Source organism: Pogona vitticeps, chromosome 1, assembly GCF_051106095.1.
Source record: "Pogona vitticeps strain Pit_001003342236 chromosome 1, PviZW2.1, whole genome shotgun sequence".
Lineage (NCBI taxonomy): Eukaryota > Metazoa > Chordata > Lepidosauria > Squamata > Agamidae > Pogona > Pogona vitticeps.
Genome location: NC_135783.1, coordinates 163,215,181 through 163,242,156, shown reverse-complemented (window position 1 = coordinate 163,242,156; position 26,976 = coordinate 163,215,181). Strand labels below are relative to the sequence as shown.

Genomic DNA, 26,976 nt, shown 5'->3' with positions numbered 1-26,976 from the left:
ACAAAGCCAACACCATATTCCATGGTATTGTTCAGTGGTTTTCCCTGCCAGAAGAATGAATTTTTTTTCTTTGACAGATCCTGAGTCTGGCAATTTTGTCTCTTGCAGGGCAACAATGTCTATCTGCGGCCTACTCAGTTCTATGTAGATGACAGCTGTCTCACATGCATTGTTTATTTCCTGCAGGTCATCAGAAAAGCCGTAGTCAGAAAAGCCAGGGGTCATTGTCTGAACATTCCAGGTGCCCAACTTTAGGGCAGAGATTTTCTTATGATTGTTGCATGGTGCAGAGTTATCAATCTGCTTTTCAGCTTTTACCCTAACCCCCCCCACACACCTTGTGAGGTTAGCAGACCATGGTTAGGCAGCACCTTACTGGCTGGGGACTGCCTACCTTAAGGCAGGTGGTAGCTACCTAGTGAGGTGCAATGACCTCTCCCACCGTCAGAAGTGGCCCCTGGCATCACGCTCTATGCCAATAAAGCAGAGACTTATAACCAGTAACTTCTATTTCCCTTGTTATTTTGATGCTGTATTCGAAGCTGGAGGGTCCTCTCCAGAGCACGAAGCCTGGGTAAAATAATATGGAGGATAGGCTGTTACCAAGCAGCAAATCCCCCCTCTCCACATCAGTAAAATAGTCCAATGGAAAGGCAAGAGCTAATACAACTGGTTCCAGCGACGTCGCAGGAGTTGCCAGAACATCACGAACTGCCTCTGGGACTCCGGCTTTGGATTTTGCCTCAGGGTTAACTCCTGAAGCCTTTTCCATTGACGGATATAGCCATAAGGCAGTGGCTATGGAACAATTATTGCCACAGACTCCATACACACTTTCTGAAAGAGCAGTCTCTCCTAATACTCAAAATAGATCTCTGACTGAGTAAATTGCTGACTCTTTCCTTAACTGTGACTTTATCTTCCACATTCTAAACACGCAAACCAATCAGAATTCAATCACCCATCTACCCATTATTCTAACACCCAGCCAATGCATGCTTACCAACTATATGTCCACTGCCTAACAACACACAAACTGTTTATTCTTATTTCCATGTATGGCAGGCCTTCCCAGGATTTTATAGGTGCAAAGTACTCAAAGTGCTTTACCAGTCCCTCCTTCTGGGGGCACTCTGCCAGTGGCAAAGCTGCTTAAGTGGCAGGGCACATAACTGCATAAGTCACATTCCTTCTGGATAATTTCAACAAGTCTGTGTCTTCAGAGCGAAGCAGGTATTTGAACTTCCAGCCTTGGCCACTACAGCCAACCCTTTGAAAGATACCAGCCCTGTGAATAGTCTGTCTCAAAGGCTTCTCTCCTTCGGAGTTCTGGCATGATAACCCTTATGGTCTGGAGTTTGGGAGAGGAGATGTTTCTGGCAGAAGAGAAGGAAATATAATCACCTCTTCATGGGCTGGCTGTGAAAGAGAAACTAGCCCTTAGATTTCATCATGAAAGTTGTAAACTGGGTCTTTTCACCTGCACCCTTGATTTACAAACTTTAAAGGAGCTTCCTCCCTGAAGGATAGGAGGCACAAAGAAAAGAAAAACAAGATGCTTCTGTGAAAGGAGGAAAACAAAGTGACTGGGAATTGGAAGCCATTGACATGAATGGAGCAAATTGCATGTGTCATCTAGTGGAGAAAACATCTCCACCCAGCAGGCTTTGGGAAATGGAAAACAAACCTTTCTTCCAAGTAGCCTTGATAGTGCATTGGGTTGCTGAAAGTGCAGCAGTATCCACCAGTAGTTTCTCCTTGGGACCAGAGAGTGGAGGTTCCTCTGGTGAACTCAACATCCCCCTCTCCAGATAGTGGTTGTTGATTTCAACAGAGGAATCAGCCTGTCCTTTTCCTCAGCAGCTATGCTTTGCTCTGCAACTCCATGGCACTGTAAGAGAATTCATCTTGCAACTAAGCTGTCTGGTTACTTGAAATCTTCTTTCTTTTAGCTGGAGTCCATTAATTCAGGCCCTTCCTTTTGGGACAACACAAAAGGAACCTATTGCATCTTTAAAATCAGGGGAATAGCACAATAAAAGTAGACAAACATGCACCCCTGTAGCAGACACACAGGGTTTTTTTTTTTTTTTTTTTGGCAATCCTTAACTCTTATCACTACTTCTCACCCAACAACCTTTTCTGTTCTTCCTCCTTTTGCTGCTCAGGTACTAACTTCCCATTTACCTTCCTACTGTCAGTCTGCCTCACAGAAACAGAACTATTGAATTAAAGAAACATCAATAAATCCATGTGTGGCATACATTGTGCCCATTGTTACCTCCAGGTATCATTGTAGTTTTGGGGTGGGTGGGCTACAATGTTAATATAATCCTTGCTAGGCAGAAAAGGAAGGAATAATAATTCTTACTTTCAACATGGTCCTGTAAGGCCTTTTCTGATCCATTATGAGAAGATTTCCAACAAGCGGTAATGGCCAGGGTCCTGGGGGAAGAAGCTGAGAGCTGTTCTTCCAGAAACCTCTAGTTTTCAAAAGCAACATCATCATAATGCCAAACAGGAATGATAATGAAATGGGAGTAATCCAATCCATTTCTGTTTAAGAAGCAGTTTCCTGTAGTGCTTACAATAGAAGTTGTAATACAGTTTGATTAGGAGCAAACTTGTGCTTGTTTCAGAATAAACTTTTTAAAGAAATATTTATTTTCCTAGTTATTTTCTCTGGTGAATGATTAAACATATTAACTTAAACCAGATGTTCCACTTTGCCCCAGTTTTTCCCCCTCCTCATCTTCTAAAATCTATACTCCATTAGTTCTCCTTTACTTTGATGACTGAATGGTGACCCACAACTCACTCCTTCTTCAAATGAAACTGTGGCCAACAGGTTTGAACTGTATTGAGTCCTAGAAATCAGATGAGCTGCAACGTTGGACTATACTTAATTATACTGGATACACAGAGCAACATTATAAAGTCCTCTGTGGTGACTATTGAGTGGTATGTTTGAAAGTCTATAAAACCTTGTCATGTGTCCTGTCCACAGTGGGAAATTTGGTGTAGTTCCAGCAGTTCTTATCTTAATTGTGATCTGTTTCAACTCACACTTGATCAGTCTTCCATCCACTGTAGATCTTGCTACAGGTCCTCTTCTTCCATGCTAGAGGTCCATATAGAGCAAGGTTTACCTGGTGTATTCATAAGTTTAGCTTGTTTAGTCATGACTAAGAACGCAGCAGAAACAGAAGCTGAGGAGAGCTGCAGCCCAGGGGAGAATATTGATGTGAAGGTTTAGGGAGATGAACAGAAGGTAAACTTTCCTTTCTCCCATCTTTCTCCTCAGTCAGGATTCTCCTGTGGCTGTGCTTCATTGTGAGGGCAGAGTTGATGGAGTCAACGTAGCGCCTTTCCCTGCCTTTTCTTACGGCCACCATCCAAGGGGCTAGCATGATTCCCCCACACACTTTTTTTGATATATAAAGTAAGAGGCATATTGTAATGAGAATGTGTCAACATAGCACGGTATTAGAATTTTGCTGTATTGGTTTGGGGAACATAAAAGAGACAAAGATAAAAATAGAAGAAGGATTTCTCTGCCTTGCCTTTTTAATGTCATAATCCACCTAATACATCACAGGGTTGTCGCCCCAGTTAACACCACCCACAGTTCCATTTTAGTATGAACTAACTTTCTGCATAGACTAAGTAAAGAGTTAATTGGGATTGTGCTGAATTGTGCCAAAAAATCAGTGCCCTACTGCTGTGCCAGAAAGGTGTGCAACAGCTCTCAAAGGGGAAGATGGATCAATCCAAATGGAAATATATGTGGATGGTGCCATTTGGCTCAATCCCCGCTGTGCCAACAGTGATCCATATATCAATCTATGTGCCAGTGTGGACAAGCAACTAATTCTTCTTTTGTGAAACCTTAAAAATACTTTGATGTCACGTGAAGAATTCAGGACTTCGAGATCTTGAAACAAGGCACTTTTCCTGAAATTAATAATCAGTGGAGAGGTGTCCTGATCAGGAAGATTCTTCAGAAAAGCAGGATTCCCAGAGTTCTTTGTACAAAAGTGTGACTTTCCCCCCCTTGTAAGGTTTGGTTGGGGGGGCATAGCTCTCTGCACAGGGTCTCTTTGCACACACAAACCCATTCAGAGCAAGGTGAGAAGCAACGGAAATAAATAAAGGCAGGGCTAGCTGGCCATATAAGGCATCCCTGTCCTCACCCCTGACCTTTCGGGTCAGATAGGCAGGATATAAATAAATAAATAAATAAATAAATAAATAAATAAATAAATAAATAAATAAATAAATAAATAAATAAATAAATAAATAAATAAATAAATAAACAAACAAACAAACAAACAAACAAACAAACAAACAAATAAATAAATAAGAAGTGAGATGGAAGGAAAGTGTTTGGCCAATTACGCTTGATGAGCCCAGCCATGAATGGCAGATATTTTTGGCCTGGAGGCCTGGGAATGGCACAGCTCCTTGTGGCAATGCAGGCAGCACCATTGTACAGTTTACTGGCCCTGATGGACCCGGGGGGGGGGGGAAGAATTATTAAGGGGAGGAAGAGTGGCTGACTATTGCATAGTTGTGGGGTCAGGTCACTCCCTTGGTCTTCTAGGACCATGATTGGGGGTCCAGTTGCAACACCATAGGGTGCTTTTTTAAATGGGCATCTGTCAACCCCTAGGTTAGATAGCCTAGATGGGAATAACAGGAGCAGAAATTGGGAGGGGGGGATATTCACTATGCAAATTTTACTATACATTCCCAACCCCCTGCCCCAACTGTTTTTTGATTCCTCCTTCTCTAAGTCCTCTAAGGATGCCTTTTGGAATATCTCTCATGATATTCAACATGAATGTGGAAGTAGAAGAAAGGGAAACTGTAGGCAGAGAATCATCCAGGGTAACTTTTTTTAAAAAAAAATCTAACTTTCTCTGTTTAGCCTTTGGAGTAGAGTTGCTCCTCAGTTCCTCTGGGGATCTCGAGTGTTTTCTCTTTTTACTCGACATCATATGTAAGGGTCTGTCCTAAATATAGCATTGAAGGCTCCACAGAAGGCTGTGCAAAATGAGGAGTTCCGGCTGGGGCCTTGTCAACTTGTCCCTTGCAATAAAGTCCACAATACAGATAATAAAATAATGTATGGTCAGGATAATTCACAAGAAACTGATAACATGATGGGAAATACAACCAGTCATAGCAGTTCTTTTTACTCTTTGACATTCAATTTGCTTTGATCCTTCAAATAATGATGATTGCCTCTAAGTGGCATCTTTTCAATAGGAACCTAAAAGAAAAACAGAGTAGAGATCTAGGAGAGTCCACTGACACTTCTCCCACTTTGTCCCCAGGGGCAATTATGTGTAGAATAGCACTGAAACCTTGAGTTAGTCATTTAATGGGTAACAAAACAAAACTGCCTGGAGATAGTCTTTAAGTCTTAGTTTTGTAAGTAATGTATGCCTAAATGTGGTGTAGAAGAATGCATTAATCCCATTTTTTTTAAAAGAATGTATTAAATTGCACCTTTTATCTTTCTCTTATACTGTTTCTAATAAATTTCAGTAGGTTATATTCCTGTGCAGTATGCTTCTTATTGATAAGCTTCTTTCAATGGACTTTATTGCCAGGTTGCCAGAAGTCCACATTTCTTAGGTTGTCTGTTGTGTTCTGTGGAAAGTGTGTAATATTCAGAATATTTATCTAGAGAAAGTCATTCAGTCATTCATTTTAATTATTTCTATTCTGCAAATCTCTCCAAATGAAAGAAATCAAGTTATCTAACAAGATATTTAAAAGAGAAAACACAAATACTACTAGAAAAAGAAAAAGATGCAAACGTAAATTGCTGTGGTTTTATGTTTGCAGTAACCCCATACAAGTTCATATAATAAAATAATGTATGGCCAAGACATTTCACAAGTAATCAATAACGTGATAAAGACAACAGGTAGTTTTGGGCTGCTCCTTCTATTCTTCAACACTCTGTCTTTTTTGATCCTCCTGGTAATGATGATTGCTTGTGTGCGGCACCTCTTCAATAGGAACCTAGAAGAAAAACAGGCCAGAGAGCTATTTGAGTGCATGGACATTTCTCCCACTTTATTCCCGGGGCAGTTACATACAGGATACCACTGAGACAGGTCACCTTGAGTTAGTTATTTAATGGGTAATGGAACAAGACTGCCTAGAGTTAGTCAGCATTTCTTAGTTAGCTTTCACAAGCTCTTTGGTTACAAAATGCCCCCTTTAGCAGTCATCTGTGGCCCTTTGAGATAACCTTTCCTCCAGTTGTTTGTTTGGCTGCCATTTGACATGTTTTTCTCTTGTGAAATCCAGTGGTCTTTTGCAGCAACAGCTTGTTATAATTTCCATTTGTAGATGTCTGAACAGTGGTCGCCCATCATAACCATAGTGTCTAAATCACCCTTCGGCCTTATGCAATGATTGCTTACTAAATGGGTGGTCGGGATGTGCATGCCCACTTTGAATCTTTCCCCAAATGTCCCTTCCCTGGCAAATGAACGTATGCCCACCTCCCTAGCCCCTCTTTAGCCCTCAAATGAATGCTAGAATGGGGCTCAAAGTGCAATGCAATTGAATCTCATTAATCTTAGTGGTTTAAAGGATGACCCAGACTGCAGAGTTAATGACAGCTTTCATATCATGTGAATTTCCAAGGCCTGTTTGGGTGGCCCAGTTGTTTCTTGCAGATCCTGTTTGTCAGCAACTCAACCTGTATCTGAGTTTGCTCTTAGAGTGAAATGTTCAGTTTGTGAAAAGAAGTTGGAGGGAAAAACAAAAATCTCAATAATGCTGAGTGATATCCCTAGGCAGTTCTATAGCCCTTCCAGTTTGACACTGAAATAAAACCATTGGGATATCATCACAGGAGACAGGAGGCATAATGTCATCTCCTTGTTGATGGCACTCCGTTCTGCCTCTCCGTTCCATCTGAATCAGGGAAAGGTGGGCATGTGATGGGCAAATGCCCAGAGGGAGTGATGGTGGCTCGTCACAACACCTAGTAGGTGACTAGATGAGACAGATGCAGCAAGGTACGAATCATTCACAGAAACAACACTCCAGTAACCATTCCAGGCAGAAAAATGATATTGCAAAAAACAGACCGGAATGGTGACTTCTGAACAGGGCAGCCCAATGAAAATGGAGCCATTCCATCCAACGAGAGGGGACTGATGCAGCCTGTCACAAAACACCACTAGAAACAAGTTTCCAGAACCCATCCTGGTCCCAAAATAGATACTGTTACGGGAGAAAGCCAGGAAGATTTGGCTGTTGATTAGAGTTTATACAGTTGTTGTTGTTGTTATGAAGAAATCTAGAGTTTGGTCTCCCTGGCTCTGAAAGAGCACATTCAAACAGCTCTTTCATGTCAGCACACGGAAAGTAAAAGTATATGTTTACAGAACTATTAATAGCCCTTCAGTCATTCTGTTATCAGCTTTGGAAGATCTGATGTTTCTCGGAAGATTCAGGATAGAATCATCAACGTCATCTTCAGAATGTTACTGAAATCACCAGAATAACCATAATCTCCCGGTGATTTCAGTTTATAGAGCAGGTGTAAAGCTGCAGAGAGAAAAAAGACTCCTTGGGTCCTTTTGGGAAGACAGGCAGGGTAAATAAATAAATAAATAAATAAATAAATAAATAAATAAATAAATAAATAAATAAATAAATAAATACAGTGGATCCTCTACTTACGGAATTAATCCGTATTGGAACAGTGTCTGCAGGTCGAAAAGTCTGTAGGTCGAGTCTCCATTGACCTACAATACAGTGGTGCCTCACTTAGCGACGTTAATCCGTTCCAGGAAAAACGTCGCTAAGTGAATTAATCGTTAAGCGATTTAAAAAAGCCCATAGGAACGTATTAAAACGCGTTTAATACGTTCCTATGGGCTAAAAACCTACCTTAAAGCGAAATTCCTCCATAGCGGCGGCCATTTTGGGTGCCTCTAAAGCGAGGCAAAACCGTTTTGGAACCACCGCTGTGCTTCCTCCAGGGAGAATGAGGCACCGCCGCCGCCACCCCCGGCCGAGAAAGACCCTCTGCGCCTGCAGCAAAGGTTGCTGCAGGCACAGAGGGTCTTTCTTGGCTGGGGTGGCGGCGGTGCCTCAGTCTCCATGCCGAGGCTGGAGTTGAAAGGGGTGAGGAGAAAGAGAGAGAGAGAGCTTGCGGAGGCAGCGGTTTGTGAAACTGGGTTCCCCTTGATCTTTGCAAACAACCGCCCATCAGCTGTGCTTCGGACTGCTCTCTCTCTCCCCTCCCAGCCTGGGCTGGAGCTGGGAGGGGGGAGAGAGCAACCGGAAGCACAGTTAATGGGCAGTTGTTTGCAAAGATCCCGGGGAAGCCAGCTTCACAAACAGCCGCCTCTGCGTGCTCTCTCTCTGTCTTTCTCCTCACCCCTTTCAACTCCAGCCTCGGCAGGGAGACTGAGACGCCGCCGCCACCCCGGCCAAGAAAGACCCTCTGTGCCTGCAGCAACCTTTGCTGCAAGTGCAGAGGGTCTTTCTCGGCCAGGCGGCGGCGGCGCGGTGCCTCAGTCTCCGTGCCGAGGCTGGAGTTGAAAGGGGTGGGGAGAGGGAGCACGCAGAGGCGGTGGTTTGGGAAGCTGGCTTCCCTGGGATCTTTGCAAACAACTGCTCATTAACTGTGCTTCGGGCTGCTCTCTCCCCCCTCCCAGCTCCAGCCCAGGCTGGGAGGGGAGAGAGAGCAGCCGAAGCACAGCTGATGAGCGGTTGTTTGCAAAGATCGCAGGGAAGCCAGCTTCCCAAACCCGCGCCCATCAGCTGGGCTTCGGGGCTCTCTCTCTCCACCCCTCGCAACGCAACACAGCTGATCGGCGGGGCCTTTGGGGGCCTTTGGGATGATCGTGGGGAAGCGCTTCCCCACGATCATCGCAATGCGGTTTCCCCCATTTAAAACATCGCAATGCGATCGCTTTTGCGATCGCAAAAACTCCATCGGTGTACGAATTCATCGTTAAACGGGGTGCTCGTTAAGCGAGGCACCACTGTACATTGAGAACCGATTGATCCCGTAACCAGCCATTTTTGTTCCATTTTTGTTCCATTTTTGTTTTTTTCTGGTCTGTAGGTCGATTCTCCGGCTGCAAGTCGAACCTAAATTTTGCAGCCAAAGAAGTCTGTAACTCGAAAAGTCTGTAAGTCGAGGGTCCACTGTAAATAAACAAACAAACAAACAAACAAAGAAACAAATAAATTATTATTATTATTATTTATTTATTTATTTATTTTATTTATATCCCGCCTATCTGGTCGTGTCAGGACCACTCTAGGCGGCTAACAACATTAAAATCAAACAATAGATATACACATAAAAACAATTTTATTTAAATAAATAAAAGCGATTGGAGAAAAAGCTACAAGGAAAACTTAGTGCATGAGCCCAGTATATTGAGTTGAATATTGTACAGAGTTAAAATGTTTTATTGCTCAGGACAAGTAGAAGAGCAAGCTAGGGTTAAGTGCCATGTGCTTTTATGTCAACATGCTTCACTCGTAAGAGCAGGGCACAGTTCACCATACGTTAAGTGACCTCCAGGACACAGGGAAAGATTCCTTTCATCTTCTCTGCTCTTCATACTAGAGGAGATTGAGCTGAAACGAAGGATTATCTTGTTGGTCCCGGAGACCACTTTGTTTTGAAAGCTCATTGGCTCAGAGCTGAAGAGTTAGATCTGGAGAGAATCTTCTCTGAGACATACCCAGATTGCTACACCTTCCTTGGTGCACCTGCTAGAATCTTCTTCTTTGATATACATGAAGATCAATAAGACCTGTGCACCTAGTAACATGGCCTTGCTAAGACCTCCCTGTGTCAATTCTCGATAGGGATGTGTACTAACACCAAAATTTGGATTGGGAATTCTGAATTACAGCCCTTCAGATTTAGAATTTTAGAAACAACTAGATAGCCTAGCTAGATATTTCAACAAAGCTACAGTGAAGTCTGTTTATTTTCTAGCAAATACAAGATATAGGGCATTTCAAAGAGTTACAAAACACTGTAATTTATTTATTTGATTTATATCCCGTCTTTTTCTCAGTACTCTCTCTCAAGCTAGTTATAGTCACATTCTTGTGCAATTTGGAGAAGTTTCCATTTAAATTATAGTAGTAGTAATAATAATAATTGTGATGATAACTGGGTTTATGAGATTAAATCAGCATTTGCCAATTGAATGCAAAAGCATTCCCCTTTTGAGTGAAGATATTTCTCCTTCTTTGTGTTCCTTGTCCTCCACATCCTCCTTTTTGCCAGTGACACAGTGGCTTCTCTGGGCAAGGCAGCTGAGCAAAGGGAGAAAGCCTTCTGTGGGAAAGGGAGGAACTGGATAAAAACTGAATCACAGGAGAATTATAAAAATAAACATTTTAAGATCGTTTTTAATCTTTATCTAATTTTTAATCTTAATTATTCAGTTCTGTTTTAATTAGTGTGTAAGGTTTTTTTAAAAAAATTAACTTATGTTTTTTAACTCTATTCTTTTTAGTATTGTGAGCTGCCTTGAGTCACCTTGTCAGGAGAAAGGTGGGCTATAAATAAAACAAATAAATAATTATATAAAGAGAAGACAGTGGAGGGTAAAGGAGGAGAAAACCCCTGAGAGGAGTTTACCATCTGGTATTTCTGCCATTTCTTTCTGTAGCACTTTTTCCATAACTTGTGTCTGTCTGTCTGTCTGTCTGTCTCTCTCTCTCTCTCTGTGTGTGTGTGTGTGTGTATGTGTCTGTGTCTGTGTCTGTCTGTCTGTCATGAAGCAGGAACAAAAGCCTATTTCCAGCCTAGCAATCTTGCCTGATCCATGAGCTCAAGGTGCTTTTGTTTGGGGGGGGGGAGTAAGGAGGAGGGAGAGGGACCCCCCACCTCACTCCAAGATACCATGGCTAAATGGGGAGCCTGAGCCTCCTTTCCACCCCAGCAATCCTGCCTGGCCCCAGCTGAGGGTGGCTGGAGGGGGAGTGCTGTTTACCTCTCTCTCTCTCACCCCAAGGGTTCTGCTGAAACAGCTGGGAAAGGAGGAGAACTGTAATTTCAGAGGATGCGACATATGATGCACACAACCCCAAAACCACACACTTGTTAAAATGAATATAGGCCAGGAGACACAGTAATCCTGCTTTTAGACCGTATAGAAAAAAACACATCCTTTTCTGTTTTACCATGTGCATAAGGACAAGGTATTTCCTTTTCCAGTGCTGCCCATCCTAGGCCTGGGTGTGCAACCAGCTTCACAGTCTTTTATTCAGTGAAGAGAAGATCAGCTGCCTGATTCAGAGCACAGGAGAAAGACCACAACATTTGTGTGATTGCCTTCACATTCTCAGGTAGGGAAGAGGACTGTGCCCTAGGGAAGTAAGAGGAATTGTTGGCTTCCTGTTTATTATGCTAAAGGCCATAGATACTGATTGATACTCAAATAGTTTTCTTTACTTCCAAAGGAGCATCCTTTAGTCTCTAAAGCAGATGTATTACCTGAGGGATTAATGTTCTTTATATCCTGGGGAGAGTAGGCCTGAAGGCAAAATTACATTTAAATAGCATATATAATTGGTTCTATTTTTGTATGATTCTAACAATTAGGAATAGACATAGGGATGAATATAAAAATCTTGATATTCAGCTATTTGTTGCTTCATATTCTTGAGGTCCAAAGACCCTGATGAATGTGAAACCCTTTTATATTCATCCCTTTGTCTCTCCCTCTCTGCTTATGCCCCCATGGATCAACTGTTCCTCGGGGGGGGGGCATAGGCAGAGGGGGGTTTTCCATTATCCCTTATCTTTCTATGACAGCTCAGGTATAGAAAGAGGGGGTAAGCATAATCAAAGTGATTCTCTCCCCCCCCCCGCTGTCTTTGCAAATACAGTGGGGGGGGGATTGCCTCAGTCAGGCTTGCCGAAAGGGAACCCCTCCCCTCTGTTCCTTGCAAAAGCTAGGGAGCCAGAACAGAAACTGCAGTTCCAGCAGTCTAGCCTCTGTTTCAGCAGTGGTGGAGCAGGAGGAGGCAGTTGGGTAAGGTAAGCGGCAGTGGAAACAGGGCGGGGGGCAGGTCACTTTTTTCTTTTTTAGATAGTCCCAAGGTTGCCAACCCATGATCCAAGATAAAGCCCCATTTTGACGCTTCATCCCCATGTCTGGTTAGGAAGCTTTTTCTGATATTCAACCAAAGTCTTGTTATTTCAAGGAACCAAAGTCTTGTTATTTCAAGGTTAAACATGCCCAGTTCTTTCAGTCTTTCCTCACAGGACTTGCTTTCCAGTCTTCTCATATCCTTTTGCCCCCCGCTATATGTGCCGAATAGAGGAGGACTAGTACTTCACAGAATTTGAAGACTGTATTTCAATTAATGCAGTCTAAAATTGTATTTTACTCAAACCTTCAACTGATCTCTTAAAACATGGCTTTTCATGCAGGTTTTTCCAGAAATTACATCATGATAACGCGGTGGCTATCTCAACGTTTGTTTTTGCTCCACCATCATACCTGTTAAATCATTTTTTAAAATTTGTATGTATGTTTGTGTTCCTGATGTTCTGGTGATTATGCTGGTATATTGCAATTTTGATTTTGATTTTGGTATACCTATTAAATCTGAGTTTTTAAAAAGTGTTGGTGTTATTGTTTTATTGTTTTCTTTTATTGAACTGTAAACTGCCTAGAGTGACCTTGCAGTCAGAAGGGTGGTATAAAGTTGAATGAATGAATGAATGAATGAATGAATGAATGAATGAAATTTGCCTTTCTTGCAGCTAGATCACACAGCTCCTTATATTCAGCCTGTGATCTACAACAATTGCAAGATCTTTCTTGCTCAGAATACTACTAAGCCGAGTTATCTTATAACCATGTTTTTTTCCTCTAGGTGTCAAACATTGCACTTACTCCTGTTAAAATTCATTCTATTGTTTTCAGCCACTACACAAGCCTACCCAGATCTTTCTGAATTTCATTTTTGTCTCCCAGGATATTAGCTATTCCACCCAATTTTGTGCCATCCACAAATTTGATAAACATTCCCTCCACCCTTTCATCCCAGTCATTAATAAAATGACGTGTCTAGGTCTATGACCTGATCTGTGCATTTCCAAATTTCTATGGCTTCCCCTCCTGATAGATAGATAGATAGATAGATAGATAGATAGATAGATAGATAGATAGATAGATAGATAGATAGATAGATAGATAGATAGATAGATAGATAGATAGATAGATAGATAGATAGATAGATAGATAGATAGATAGATAGATAGATAGATAGATAGATAGATAGATAGATAGATAGATAGATAGATAGATAGATAGATGGGATACAATAGGCTTTGTGTACACAGAGAGGTGTACAATGCCTGAAAGTTCTGCTAAAAGCTGAACAGGTTATAGTGACTGACGAATCTCCCATGCTGAGGAACAGCATAGATGTAAGTGCTAGTAGACAGCTATTCTGCCTCTCCATGATATCTGATACACAGCACAATTCAGGAGCCTTATGAGGGAAGAGGAAGGTGAATGTCATATTGGAAAACCTGAGCAAATTATTTCCGCAAAGTGACTCCTAGCAGTTGTGACGAATGAGCTGCACTGTGTCCAGCTCTGTAAAAGAAGCCAACTGAATGTTCTGCCAAAATTTCTGTTTTGACTTTAAAAAAAGTCTTCTCTTGAAAGAGGACCTGACTTTCCAAGACCTAGTCTAAGCATTCTTCAAAATATCCGTTCAGTTCTTTGGGTGATGTTTCTGACCTTAACATATAGCTGTGAGCTGGCAAAAGGTATTACCATATTTTTCGCACCATAAGATGCACTTTTTTCCCACAAAATGGGGGGGTGGAAAGTCTGTGCGTCTTATGGAGCGTCTTATGGAAAGGTGTGTCTTATGCAGCGAAAAATACGGTATTTGTGGACCCCTCCACTCTTTATATTGTGCACTCTTGAATTGTTAGGTGATTTGCAGATGAAACATGTTGTGAGGAAGGAGCTTTCTTTAGATAGCATGTGGGAAACCCAGGGACAGGATACTGATGAGATAATTATATAATAAAATATAATCCACCTATTATATTAACACAATCTTTTCATCACTTCGTAAAGAAGATTAACACAAGAACCATGAACCTTCTTCCAATGAGCATTTCTCAGAAATATTCTCAGAAACCAAGGAATAACCCAAAGGTAGCCAAGTATTATTTATCCTGCATTCTGAAAGGGAGAATATGCCATTTATTTATCTTAGACAGCATTCAACACAGCAAAAAGGTCTATTCTCCTGAGCTCGCCCCAACTTTATGCTGTCAAAATTGTATTAGACATTGATGTGAACCAGAAACAAATGGATCTGTCAGACGTTGGTGTGATCTAGAAGCAGAAGCAAGAAGTACATTATGTAGATAAAAGGTTGAGGCTGTGAAACATAAGCAGAGCCTTGATTTGGACTCTGCAGCAAATAGCACATGAACCGAAATCCCATTTATAAACTAAACGGTGTATCGCTATAGTTTGTGGGATTCAACAGGACTGAATATAGCTCATACAATATCATAGCCAATTCCATCAAGTGCTTTTTTTTTGTTCGTTTGTTTTTTGTATTTTTCAAAACAGCAACAGAGGCACGAGGGATACTTGAGATCTGTGGATGGGTCAGTTCAATCAAGAGGCTGCTTCACCCATATTACTTTCATGGGCAATCTCAGCGTGGCAGAGCACAGATGTGGAAGGGCATGGGAGGTGTTGTCAACCCAATTGCTCGGGTGAAGTCCAGGTCTTCTCTAGAAGTTCCAGGAGGTGGCTGGAAGGTGAATCTCTGCAGGAGGCTTGTAAAGAACAGGAAGAGCTCCATTTTGGCCAAGGTCTCACCTGCACATATCCTGCGCCCTGTAAAAATGCCCAGAGCACAAAAACATAGGGGTTACTAACTTTTTGTTATTTTATACAGTTTTTTTTATCACCCATCAGCTGAAATCTGGTTGTGCAGTTGTATGCAAGTTGGACCTTTCGGAAGCACATTTTTGCAAGGAGAGAAATCTCCAGACATGATTAATGGCAGTCACTTGGTGTGCAACACAGAATATCTCTGGAGTTTTAAAACTTATACATTCTGCATGACACTCAAGAGGATTTCAGGCATTATTCCAGGCAGTGTACCGTAAACAAAGCAATGACAAAATGAAGCATTAGAAACTAGTCATGGGCTGTTCGTATTGATATCCCCAGGGATACAAATACGAATAATGACACCAAATTTGCCATGGAGGTCCACACTCTCCCTCCCCCAACTGGCTGGCCCACTCAACATTTGCAGTGCAGTACTTAACTCTATCACTGTCACAAGAATTGCAGAAGGAACCCAACTGGCTCTTCCCCATCTCCCCATGCAGCCGGCCACTTTGGCATGGAGGCAGAACAAGAAGTCTCCCTACTTAGCCAATGAGTGGTTGGCTATGAGGGGAGGTGGGCTCCTTCACAATTGATGTGATGAAAATGATGGAGCCGAGTGCTGCATGGCAAATGGTGTGTGCTGGATGTGGGGGGACAGAGGGGTCTCCATGGCACCTTTGTTGCTGCAATTTGTATTCACATCCCCAGGGATATGAATATGAATAGCCCATATCTATTGGAAACAGATGAAAGTATGCAAATAAAATAACAGCAAATTGTAAGAAAGAGAACCTTGAAAGTGCAATAAAATTTCATGTTTAATCTATCTCACAATCCTGAAAATGATGTACTGTACTGTATTGCAGAACATATCTGGCATTAGAACATCTTTTTTTCTCCTAGAACGGATTAGCATCTCCTGTGATTGTATTGTTTCAAGTCAGTTTGCCTATTGCAGCAGCCCACTCCATATCTGTATGTTTTTGTACCTGCAGAGAAAGGCATGAATGCATCTCTTTTGACAAACTTTCCTGCAGAGTTGAGAAAATGCTCGGGATAGAACTCATGAGGCTTCTCCCACTGCGATTCATCATGGAGCACAGAGGTCAGCAATGGAATGACATGAGTTCCCTAAAAAGGAAGAGGTTGGTTTTTAAAGGAATGTGCAACTCAATGAACATTTACACATGCATTCCAATATAGAGCTGATTTTCACCAACTTGTGAAGAGGAAGTTGCTTACAGTGTCCTTCTACTGAAAATAGACAGGAATTTCTTAGTCAGGTGGACCATGGCTGAATAGCAAAGTTTGCAACTAAATCAAGTTAATCACCTTTGGAATGAAGTAGCCTTTGAGAGTAACATCCGTAGTAGTTGCATGTGGCAAATTGGTCGGGACGATATCGGCAAATCTTTGAACTTCATGGACCACGGCATCTGTGTATGGCATTCTTATTCGGTGTTCAGTCCTGGGCTGAGCAGTTCCAACAACATCATCAATCTCTGCTTGGACTTTTTCTGGGGGAACAAAAGAATCCTTGCTATCAAGAGCAATTGTACGCTCTTTGAATTTGCATCAGCATGTGTAAAGGCTATATGCTGAAGCATGCATTTCCCACACAGAAGATAAAGTAAGAAATTGCCCAATACAGGCCCCTTAGATGAGACTACCTATATCAGTACAATTATTTTGCCTACAGATCTAAATCCTGCCCCTAAATTGATACATTACATTTGGTCCATTCATGCACATCACTATTCTCTCCTAAAATTTTAAAATAATGATACATAGGTTCTGATCCTTTGCATTGCAGTTCCCTTGCAATAATGGGATTCCTGCATTCAGGTGAGGCCATAAGGTGATCAAATGTACAACCTGTCTTTCTTGCTTTGTAGAAAAAGAAAAATAATAATAAAGCCAGCCAAAGCCTAGTTCCTGTTACTTGCTGGGTGGTGTGACTGGAAATGTAAAAAACTGCTTGATAGGGAACGGAATGAAGTTGTGAAGGATAAATGGAAAGAAAAAGAAATGTCTACTTTCCCCACAACCTGCTCACATTTTTATCTCCTCCCCCTTAGCCAAAACATAACTGGAAAAGGAATGCGAAAAGCTTCATATCTCTTCCTCAAACACATTTAAAATGTCAGTTATCACTAGGGGTGTACAAATTTGAGTTTTTGGACTATAGCTCCCAGAGATCCCTGGACAGTGCCAGGAGAAATCTGAAGAGCTACAGCCCCAAAATGCAAATCTGAACACTTCTGGTTTCCACTGATTGACATACAGCTCAGTTGACGGTATATAGTGTTCTGACCAACTTCAATATATACATATATTTAAAAAGAGGGGGAGGGGAAAAGAGATATTAGTAGCCATCTCACCTCCTTTCCTTCATCTGGAATATACTCTCACAGTGCTGGGCCCAGCCCAAATAGCCAAGGCTTTGTCTTTTGGTGCTTCTCATAGGCCAGACAGCTTGTAAGACATGAACTTGCATGTGTGGCAATATTTGCTTCACATGATCTTACTACACTTGGGACATCCTACCTATTGCAATGTCAGGGTTTGGTACCTTGTCTGCTGAAGCGTGTTTAAAAAATTATAGGTGGTATGGAGAATGTGGCACTCGCCCTTGTGGCCCCTGTTTTATTTTGTCCTCACAAAGGCTCACACTCCTTCCTCGTCACACTGCCACCAGATGTTATTTCTTTAACATCAAATAAGTACTGGACACTTATGCTGCCAAACACAATCAGTTTATTGAACAGGGTGGGGTTAATGATCAGTTGCAAATTGCAGGATAAATCACAGGAAGTGAACCTAACTGGGAATAGGATTCCTCAGGCCGTTTGGTCAATGCTCTAAACTTCTGCCTTAAATATTCAGCATTGATTCCAAACCTTGAGAAAACCAACTTTTTGTATTCATCGTAGTACCTGGCTTGGTCTGGGGCCATTTGAGAGTACATTTCTGCTAACTCGCCACTTATTTGAGATCTCATCACTATCATGCACTCTGGTCCCGTCACATCAAAGTCTTCAGAAGCGTGTTCAAACAAAATAATAAACGATTCAGGGTCATCACCCTTTCTAAATATGGGTAATCTCTCAAGGTCTGCTTTGTATAAATGTCCCCTCTCAGAATTTGAGTCGTTATTATTATTATTATTATTTTAGGCTGCTGCTAGCTCCATTTGTCTCATCTCTACCTCAAATTCCATCTCTTTTTCTCTCAAGGCAGTCTCTTTCCTTGGCCCTGAGTCTTTCCTTTTCCTTTTCCTTTTCAGCCTCAGCTTTTGCTTTTGCTTTTTCAGCCTCAGCCCTTATTTGTAACTCTCTTAATTTACATTCTTGCTGCAGTTTCCATTTTTTAAAAATCCTGGGAGGTTAACTCTGTTTCTTCCTTTGAAACATTACCCTCCTGAATTTCTATTTCATCCTCCTGCTCTGAGATTTCCTCCTCGTGAGGTAAATCCTGAGGATGTGCTGATGCTTCCATTGCCCCCCCTTTTCCTCGCTTGGTAGGCATGTTTATTTATTTATTCTCTTGAGTCAATTGACAAACCTCAGTTTTTAAAAGAGTGCCTTTTTTCTTGAGTTAGAGAGTTGCTGTGAGATTGTATTCCCCCCCCCCCCGGCAGCCATGGTTGCATTACTTTGTTTATACCTCTGGCACTCAGACTGTCCCTTGGTTAGAGACAAATTTTCTGCTTGCCTCTAGCTCCCAAAAGTAAACTGAAATATTTGTTTTAAACAGTCCCAGCTTTTATGATTTTAAATCACCTCAGCTTATTCTAACCCTGGCTTCCGCTTTGTCCCCTGAGTGCTCTCTCCTTAGAGCTTAGGACAAGCTAGCCTGCTGGTCCTTTTCCAGCTTGAGATGAACTTTTACCAGAAATTGTTTCCTCAGAGTTCTTCCTTATCTTAGCACCTGATCTGCGCTTAGGAGCCTCTCCACTAATCTTTTCCCAAAAGCTTTAGAGAGTTACCCACTCTGTCCATGACAGATCACCCTGGCTAATAGATATTCTCACCTCTGGAAACCTTCTTTCTTTTCTTTGGCATTATTGGATTTTATTCAGATCCTGCCGCTGGTCACCACTTATAGCGCTCGCCCTTGTGGCCCTATTTTACAGGTATTTCGTCCTAACAAAGGCTCACACTTCTTCCTCCTTGTCACGCTGCCACCAGATGTTATTTCTTTAACATCAAATAAGTACTGGACACTTATGCTCCCAAACACAATCAGTTTATTGAACAGGGTGGGGTTAATGATCAGTTGGAAATTGCAGTATAAATCACAGGAAGCAAATCATATATATTAAACAAGGCTTGCCTCATTCAAATCACTCTTTTAACTTTCGCTATCAATCTCTGACCCTCCTGGTCAAATTCCCAAGCCTTCAGCTCTCTACCCTTTTCCAGCACTTCTCTCTCCTAAACTCTAACTGTCATTTCACATCCTCTCTGTCTGTCTGTCTGTCTGTCTGTCTGTCGGTCTGTCTGTCTGTCTGTCGGTCTGTCTGTCTGTCTCTCCCTTTCTCCTCGGTTCCGCTCCTCCTGTCTTCTCATTGGCTCCTCCTGTCAAGGTTCCACAGTGATGGACAGGTGACGTCTGGGATATCTGCTACAGAGAATTACCTTAAAACTACCTTAGAAGTATAGTACTATTAGACTTGTGACATTAAAACATTGTTTCAAACAATCCAGTCAGGCAGCCAAGGTCACTGAAATCATAACAATTGTTTGGCAATCTCCTAGTTTTTTTTGCTATCCATACACAAAAGATATTAAAATAGTGAACAATGAAGTTTGATGGGTAATTGGTATAAATAAATGCAATTAACATATTGCAAAGAAAGGTAATGACATGAGAGTATTTATTATACCGCTAACAGGCGGAAGTGGTGCTATCAGGCAGTTAATATAAACAAAAGTGTCACTTTTAAGCAACAGTTACTGCTGCTTCCTAGCAAGTTAAATAAACAAAATTTAAAATATAAATAAAAGGTGATTTCTCATACCACAATCAGACGATGAAGCAACTGCAAGAAATATGTTTTATGTTTAGTTGTTAAGTCATGTCTGACTCTTCATGACCCTGTGGACCAGAGCACTCCAAGCCCTCCTGTGTTCCACTGCCTCCTGGGGTTTGTTCAAAGTCATGTTGATAGCTTCGATGATACTGTCCAGCCATCTCATCCTCTGTCATCACCTTCTTCTCTAGCCTTTACACTTTCAAAACATCAGGGTTTTTTCCAGGGAGTTTTCTCTTCTCATGAGATGGTCAAAGTATTGGAGCCTGAGCTTCAGGGTCTGTCCTTACAGTGAACACTCAGGGTTGATTTCCTTCAGAATGGATAGATTTGTTCTCCTTGCAGTCCAGGGGACTCTCAAAAGTCTCCTCCAACACCACAATTCAAAAGCATAAATTCTTTGGCAGTCAGCCTTCTTTGTGGTCCAGCTCCTACTTCCATACATCGCTACTGGAAAAACCATAGCTTGGACTATGCGGACCTTTGTAGACAAGGTGATGTCTCTGCTTTTTAAGATGCCATTGCTTTCCTCCCAAGAAGCAAGCGTCTTTTAATTTTGTGGCAGCTGTCGCCATCTGCAGTGATCATGGAGCCCAAGAAAACGAAATCTGTCACTGCCTCCATATCTTCCCCTTCTATTTGCCAGGAGGTGATGGGACCAGTGGCCACGATCTTCATTTTTTTAATGTTGAGCTTTAGATAATTTTTGAACTCTCCTCTTTCACACCCAGTAAGAGGTTCTTTAATTCCTCCTCACTTTCTACCATCAGGGTGATATCATCTGCATATCTAACGTTGTTGATATTTCTTCCCGCAATCTTAATTCCAGTTTGGGATTCATCCAGTCCTACCTTTCACATGATGTATTCTACATATGTTAACTAAGCAGGGGGAGAATATACAGCCTTGTCGTATTCCTTTCCCAATTTTCAACCAATCATATATTCTATATCCAGTTCTGTTGCTTCCTGTCCCACATATAGATTTCTCAGGAGATAGATAAGGTAGTCAGGTGGTTTCCTGTGGTCCACACAGTCAAAGGCTTTTGCATAGTCAATGAAGCAGAAGTATATGTTTTTCTGGAACTCTCTGGCTTTCTCCATAATCCAGCGCATATTAGCAATTTGGTCTCTAGTTCCTCTGCCCCTTTGAAATCCAGCTTGTACTTCTGGGTTTTCTCCATCCACATACTGCTGAAGCCTACCTTGTATGATTTTGAGCATAACCTTGCTAGTGTGTGAAATGAGTGCAATTGTATGGTAGTTGGAGCATTCTTTGACACTGCCCTTCTTTGGGATTGGGATGTAGACTGATCTTTTCCAATTCCCTGGCCACTGATGAGTTTTCCAAACTTGCTGGCATATTGAATGTAGCACCTTAACAGCATCATCTTTCAAGATTTTAAATAGTTCAACTGGAATGCCATCACCTCCACTGGCCTTGTTGTTAGCCAGGCTTTCTAAGGCCCACTTGACTTCACTCTCCAGAATTTCTGGCTGAAGGTCAACTGCCACACTATCTGGGTTGTCTCGGGCATCCAAATATTTCTGGTATAATTCCTCTGTGTATTCTTGTCACCTCTTTTTGATGTCTTCTGCTTCTGTTAGGTCCCTACCATTTTTGTTTTTTATCATGTCCATCTTTGCACAAAATGTTCCTTTAAGAGCTCCAAGTTTTTTGAACAGATCTCTGGTTTCTCCCTTTCTATTATTTTCCTCTATTTCTTTGCACTGTTCATTTAAGAAGGCTCTCTTGGCTCTCCTTGCTAATCTTTGGAAGTCAGCATTCAATTTTCTACAGCATTCCCTATCTCCCTTGCATTTTGTTTCCCTTCTCTTCTTTGCTACTTATAAGGCCTCACTGGACTGCCACTTGGTTTTCTAGCTTTTCCTTTTGTTTGGGATGGTTTTATTTGCTGCCTCCAGTACAATGTTACAAGCCTCCATCCATAGTTCTTCAGGCACTCTGTCATCCAAATCTAGTTCCTTAAATCTATTCTTCACTTCCACTATGTATTCATAAGGAATTTGGTTTGGATTATACCTGTCCAGCCCAGTGGTTTTTAAGAAGCTGATGATCAGAGCCACAATCAGCTCAGGTCTTTTTTTTCCTGACTGTATTGAGCTTGTCCATCTTTGGCTGCAGAGAACATAATCAATCTGATTTCGGTATTGCCCATCTGGTGATGTCCACGAATAGCGTCGCCTCTTGTGTTGTTGGAAAAGAGCGTTTGTGATGAGCCGCTTGTTCTCTTGACAAAACTCTATTAGCCTTTGCCCTGCTTCATTTTGAACTCCAAGGCCAAACTTACCTGTTCGTTTTATTCCAGTTCCCTATAATGAGAACATCTTTCTTTGATGTCAGTTCTAGAAGGTGCTGTAGGTCTTCATAGAATTGGTCAATTTCATCCTCTTCACCATCGGTGGTTGGTGCATAAACATGGATTACTGTGATGTTGAAAGCTCTGTCTTGGATTTATGTTGAAAACATTCTATCATTTTTGAGATTGTATCCCAGTACAGCTTTTCCCACTCTTTTGTTGACTATGAGGGCTGCTCAATTTCTTCTATGGGATTCTTGCCCACAATAATAGATATGATAATTGTCTTAATTGAATTCTTCCATTCCCATCCATTTTAGTTCACTGATGGCCAGGATGTAAATGTTTATTCTTGCCATCTCCTTGCCACATCCAGCTTAACAAGGTTCATAGATCTTATTTTTCAGGTTCCTATGCAGTATTTTACTTTGCAGCATTAGATTTTCCTTTCACTTCCAGGCACGTCTGCAGCTGAGCATTCTTTCAGCTTTGGCCCAACCACTTCATTAGCTCTGGAGCTACTTGTACTTGTCCTCTACTCTTCCTCAGGACCATGTTGCATGCCTTCTGACCTGAGAGGCTCATCTTCCAGCGTCATATCTTTCAGCCTTTTGTTTCTGTCCATGAAGTTTTCTTGCAAAGATACTGGAGTGACTTGGCAGTTCCTACTTCAGATGGATTGCATTTAGTCAGAACTCTCCACTATGACCTATCCATCTTGGGTGTCCCTGCACGGCATAGCCCGTAGCTTCTCACTCAAGCCCCTTTGCCACGACAAGGCAGCAATCCATGAAGGGGAAAGAAATATCTTATCCAAGGCAAATGTAAGTAAACAGGTTGGGAAAGGAAAAAAAGTCATATTATATAGGCTTTAACCTGCCTAAAATATGGCAGAATATTATGTATTAATTTTTTGTGTCTAAACATACTTTAAGGTTCAAAAACACTTATAATTTCCATTTCCTTGTTATAAGAACTCTGGTGTTTCATGTATTTTTAAGAAAACTTTTACAGTTTCTGAAATTTATAATGTTTTAATTTTTCAATGTTACAGAGAGTGATACCCTTTTTATATGCTTTTTGAATTGGTCTTTTAAATAGACTCCTTTTTTATTCAGAAATGGTTATAGTTCTTTTTTATACTTTGTACAGCTAAAACCTTATAACTGAGGTGTATTTTCTGAGTTAAGTACATGGCTAAAGCTTACGTTCAGTATTCAATATATTTTAAGTAATGTTCACAGTTGCTTATAAGTGTAAGGATGAGTTTTGCAAGTTGAGTTGATGGGCCTGTGACTTCAAAAGTTACTTGTTTTTAATACTATTGGATTTACCTTATGATTATGTAGAAATAAAAGTTATGCAGCAATAAAACTGGTAAAACTAGTTTTGGAGTTGCCTGGAATTCTTGCAACAAAGAAAATACATGTAATGAAGATGTTGAGATGAGTTTTAAAATACTTGTAGATGATTGTCTGATTTTGTTCTGGAATGAGGCCTTTACTATGATAACATCAGCTATGATGAACCTAAAAACCTTTTGTTAGCTGAAAACAAGAGAGACTTCTGTGACTGCACAGTAAGTCTACTTGTAAGGGAGACCTACAGAGCACCTCCCAGCAATGTTTGTCAGCAAGATTTGATTTGGTGATCCTTGGAACACCTGCTGAAATGGAAGGAGTGATGGTTCTTATTCTGTTCAGTAGATAATGCTTTCCTTGGTGATCACTGGAATATTAACTCATTCAATATAGGAAAAAAGGAAAACTGCTCACAATAATTGTGGGAAACTGTCAAAAACAAAGTTTGCTGAATATGTGTGCAGTCCCCAGATGTGAAAGCAGTTTGTAGAAGTCCATCTACACCCACCAGTGCTAACACATCCCTTGGCACCAACAGCATTTTCTCACCTGCTTTATTCTGGTAACATAGAAATGTGCCCTAACATTCTCTTTCAGTTTTCCAAAGCCCATGTCATACTAAGCTGGCTGAACAACACAGTGAGTTAGTTGTCTGTCTGCAGAGTCAGAGATTTGGAGTGCAGTTCTCCACTGTGCATCCCAGAAAAGCCAGACTTCCTAGCCTTGGGCAAGATGCACAGCGCAAGGCCGCCCCAGAATAAAGGAATGGTAAACTATTGGGGACATGGTGGCTCTGTGGGCTAAACCTCAAAAGCCTTTGTGTGCTGCAGGTTCAGAAGACCAGCAGTCATAAGATCGAAGCTACACGACCGAGTGAGCTCCCGTCGCTTTGTCCCAGCTCCTCGCCAACCTAGCGGTTCGAAAACATGTAAATGCGAGTAGATAAATAGCTACCACCTCGGTGGGAAGGTAAACAGTGTTCCGTGTATAGCTGCACTGGCCACGTGATAACGGAATCTGTCTTCTGACAAACACTGGCTCTACGGCTTGGAAACGGGGATGAGCACCGCCCCCTAGAGGCGAACATGACTGACTAAAATATCAAGGGGAACCTTTACCTTTTTAAAAAAACTATTTCAAAGTATTCTCCACCTAGAAAACTCTAAAAAGGATTGCCATAAGTCAGAATTGTCTTGATGGCACATGTTCCTTTTAATTATTATGTAGAATTAATATCAGCATAGAATTAATATCATCATGTTCCAAGATAGTAATAGAAAGTGAAATGTAAAATACTCACTCTGGATTTTAGGGTACTTCATCATTAGCAAAAGGCCCCAGCGCAAAGTGGTAGAAGTGGTCTCCATACCGGCACCAAATAAATTTCCCACAACATTTTTTAGATTTTCTTTATGGAAATATCCACCATTGTTCTTCTTGACCTCCTGGAACAGAAAACAACAAGTTCAATAAACTGAAGTGAGAAACATCCACAGGCATAAATTATAGTAAATAGCCAAGGACTTTGAAGATATACATACACTCAATATCAAAAGTGTGACACTTGAAGAAGGCCTCAGAGCACTTAATAAAATTTTATAGTGTTCCGAGGCCTTGTTTGAGTGTTGGACATTTGTTCAGCTGTGTTCAGCTATTATGGACCACCACAGAATCAAACTACCAAGGGGTGTTTTCTTAAAAGTCTATTGTACTCTGTCATAAGTGAACATTTATCCTTGAAAGGGTTAAATAACAGCGAGGAGCAGACCATCATGATAATCACATCAAAGTTCATCTGGGTGTCAAAGTATCAGTCATCTACTTGCTGCTGTCTGGGTCACTAGGAATGTAGTTTCCAATCTTGCTCCAGCTCTCTTCAGAGGATGAGAATAAACCTCTGTTTTCACTCATGGGTCTAATTGTGCAAGCTATATTCATTTCTTTTGCTTCTACATATCATAAAGAATAAAGTTGTTGTGAACATGTAACTTTTGAGAAGTCATAGGCGTGTTACTTCAAAAACTCTTCTTATATCAATGAACAAAGGAGTGGGTACAAAATGCTTTAAAATATATGAAACCTGAACTTAAGTTCTAGGTAAATACTTAAGTCAGACAAACACATTTTAAGTACAGTGGTGCCTCGCATAGCGATCACTCCGTTTTACAACGAAATCGCTTTGCGATGGACTTTTTGCCATTGCAAGAGCGATCACTTTGCAATGGCCCCTATGGGGAAAATTCGCTTTGCAATGATTGCGGGGGAGCGCTCCCCTGCAATCATCCCAAAGGCCCCATTTTCGCACAGCTGATCGGCGGTTCCAAAATGGCCGCCCGCTGTTTTGCCTCGCTTTAGAGGCACCGAAAATGGCCGCCCCATGGAGGATTTTCGCATACGGTGAGTTTTTAAGCCCATAGGAACGCATTAAATGTGTTTTAATGCATTTCTATGGGCTTTTAAAAATCGCTTAGCGATGAAATCGCATAGCAGTGATTTTTGCTGCACGGATTAACATCGCTAAGCGAGGCACCACTGTATAAGTTTCAGACAAGAACTTTATTCTCATTTCAATCCCAAAATACAAGAGATTTGAAGCTTAAAAAGCACATATTGTAAAAAGTAAAAATCAATAATGGTAGAAATAAATACATTTGCCTTTTAGTATAATTTAAAACACCTGAAAAATACTTCATTTTCTATATGCTCACCCACCATCTGCCAGTTAAAATTTATGAAGGAAAATCCATGATTTCTATGCGTTGCCTTCGTGCTACTATATCAGTTGCTGCTGTTTCCTTAACTTTTTCCTCCCTCTAACTTCTTGGCTTGGCTCCATTCTAGCTCAGAGGGCTTAGCTGACTCTATGTTGGCTGGCATCTTGCTTACAGTGTACCAGCACTTTTGTAGGCAAAGGAAGTTTATATAGCCTTCTCTATGTTTCTTTTTTCTTGCCTAACTGTCAGATTCTAAAAATAAGAGACTCTGTTCCAGAACTTAGACTTCTCTAAACTTAGACTTCTCCCTTACCTTCTTTTTTCTTCCACTCTAGCAGACTCAATGTATTATTACATAAGAGTCTGCTTTGGAAGCGAACTCAATGCATTCTCTAAATAGACTTTTATATATACTCTGCCACCTACACACAATGCATGGAATTAAATGGGACTTCGTTGAGACCTCTGCATTGACCTTCAATTAACGTTCAGTATATTGTTAATTAATTTTTTTCTTATATTTTTCATTTTCATTTTCATGGCTATCTCTCTTTGTCCTGAAGTGACCTCTACTTGCAGCTTATTGTGGCTCAAACCTCTTATGTTGTAATCACATGATACATTTTTTGGGGGG

The 26,976-nt window shown here is 41.3% G+C and overlaps 2 protein-coding genes and 1 long non-coding RNA gene across 3 annotated transcripts in view; all 3 read right to left on the bottom strand.

Annotated features, from left to right (window-relative positions):
• Positions 1 to 4,370, bottom strand: part of LOC110070692 (cytochrome P450 2K1) — a 47,304-nt gene extending 42,934 nt beyond the window's left edge. The window contains exon 1 of the mRNA XM_020778403.3: positions 2,372 to 4,370. Coding sequence (XP_020634062.3) covers positions 2,372 to 2,554 — 183 coding nt within the window. The 5' untranslated portion in view covers positions 2,555 to 4,370. The remainder of the gene's footprint in view (positions 1 to 2,371) is intronic.
• A 1,334-nt stretch (positions 4,371 to 5,704) lies between these two features.
• LOC140708494 (uncharacterized) lies at positions 5,705 to 8,134 on the bottom strand. The gene is made up of 3 exons (XR_012080234.2): positions 7,927 to 8,134; positions 7,717 to 7,781; positions 5,705 to 6,036 (listed from the first exon to the last, which is right to left on the bottom strand). It is a non-coding gene; the product is annotated as an uncharacterized LOC140708494 (long non-coding RNA).
• A 6,087-nt stretch (positions 8,135 to 14,221) lies between these two features.
• The window catches only part of LOC110070691 (cytochrome P450 2K4-like), a 29,561-nt gene continuing 16,806 nt past the window's right edge, over positions 14,222 to 26,976 (bottom strand). The window contains exons 6-9 of the mRNA XM_073004256.2: positions 24,929 to 25,073; positions 16,245 to 16,429; positions 15,902 to 16,043; positions 14,222 to 14,909 (exon numbers count right to left, since the gene is read on the bottom strand). Coding sequence (XP_072860357.2) covers positions 14,725 to 14,909; positions 15,902 to 16,043; positions 16,245 to 16,429; positions 24,929 to 25,073 — 657 coding nt within the window. The 3' untranslated portion in view covers positions 14,222 to 14,724. The remainder of the gene's footprint in view (positions 14,910 to 15,901; positions 16,044 to 16,244; positions 16,430 to 24,928; positions 25,074 to 26,976) is intronic.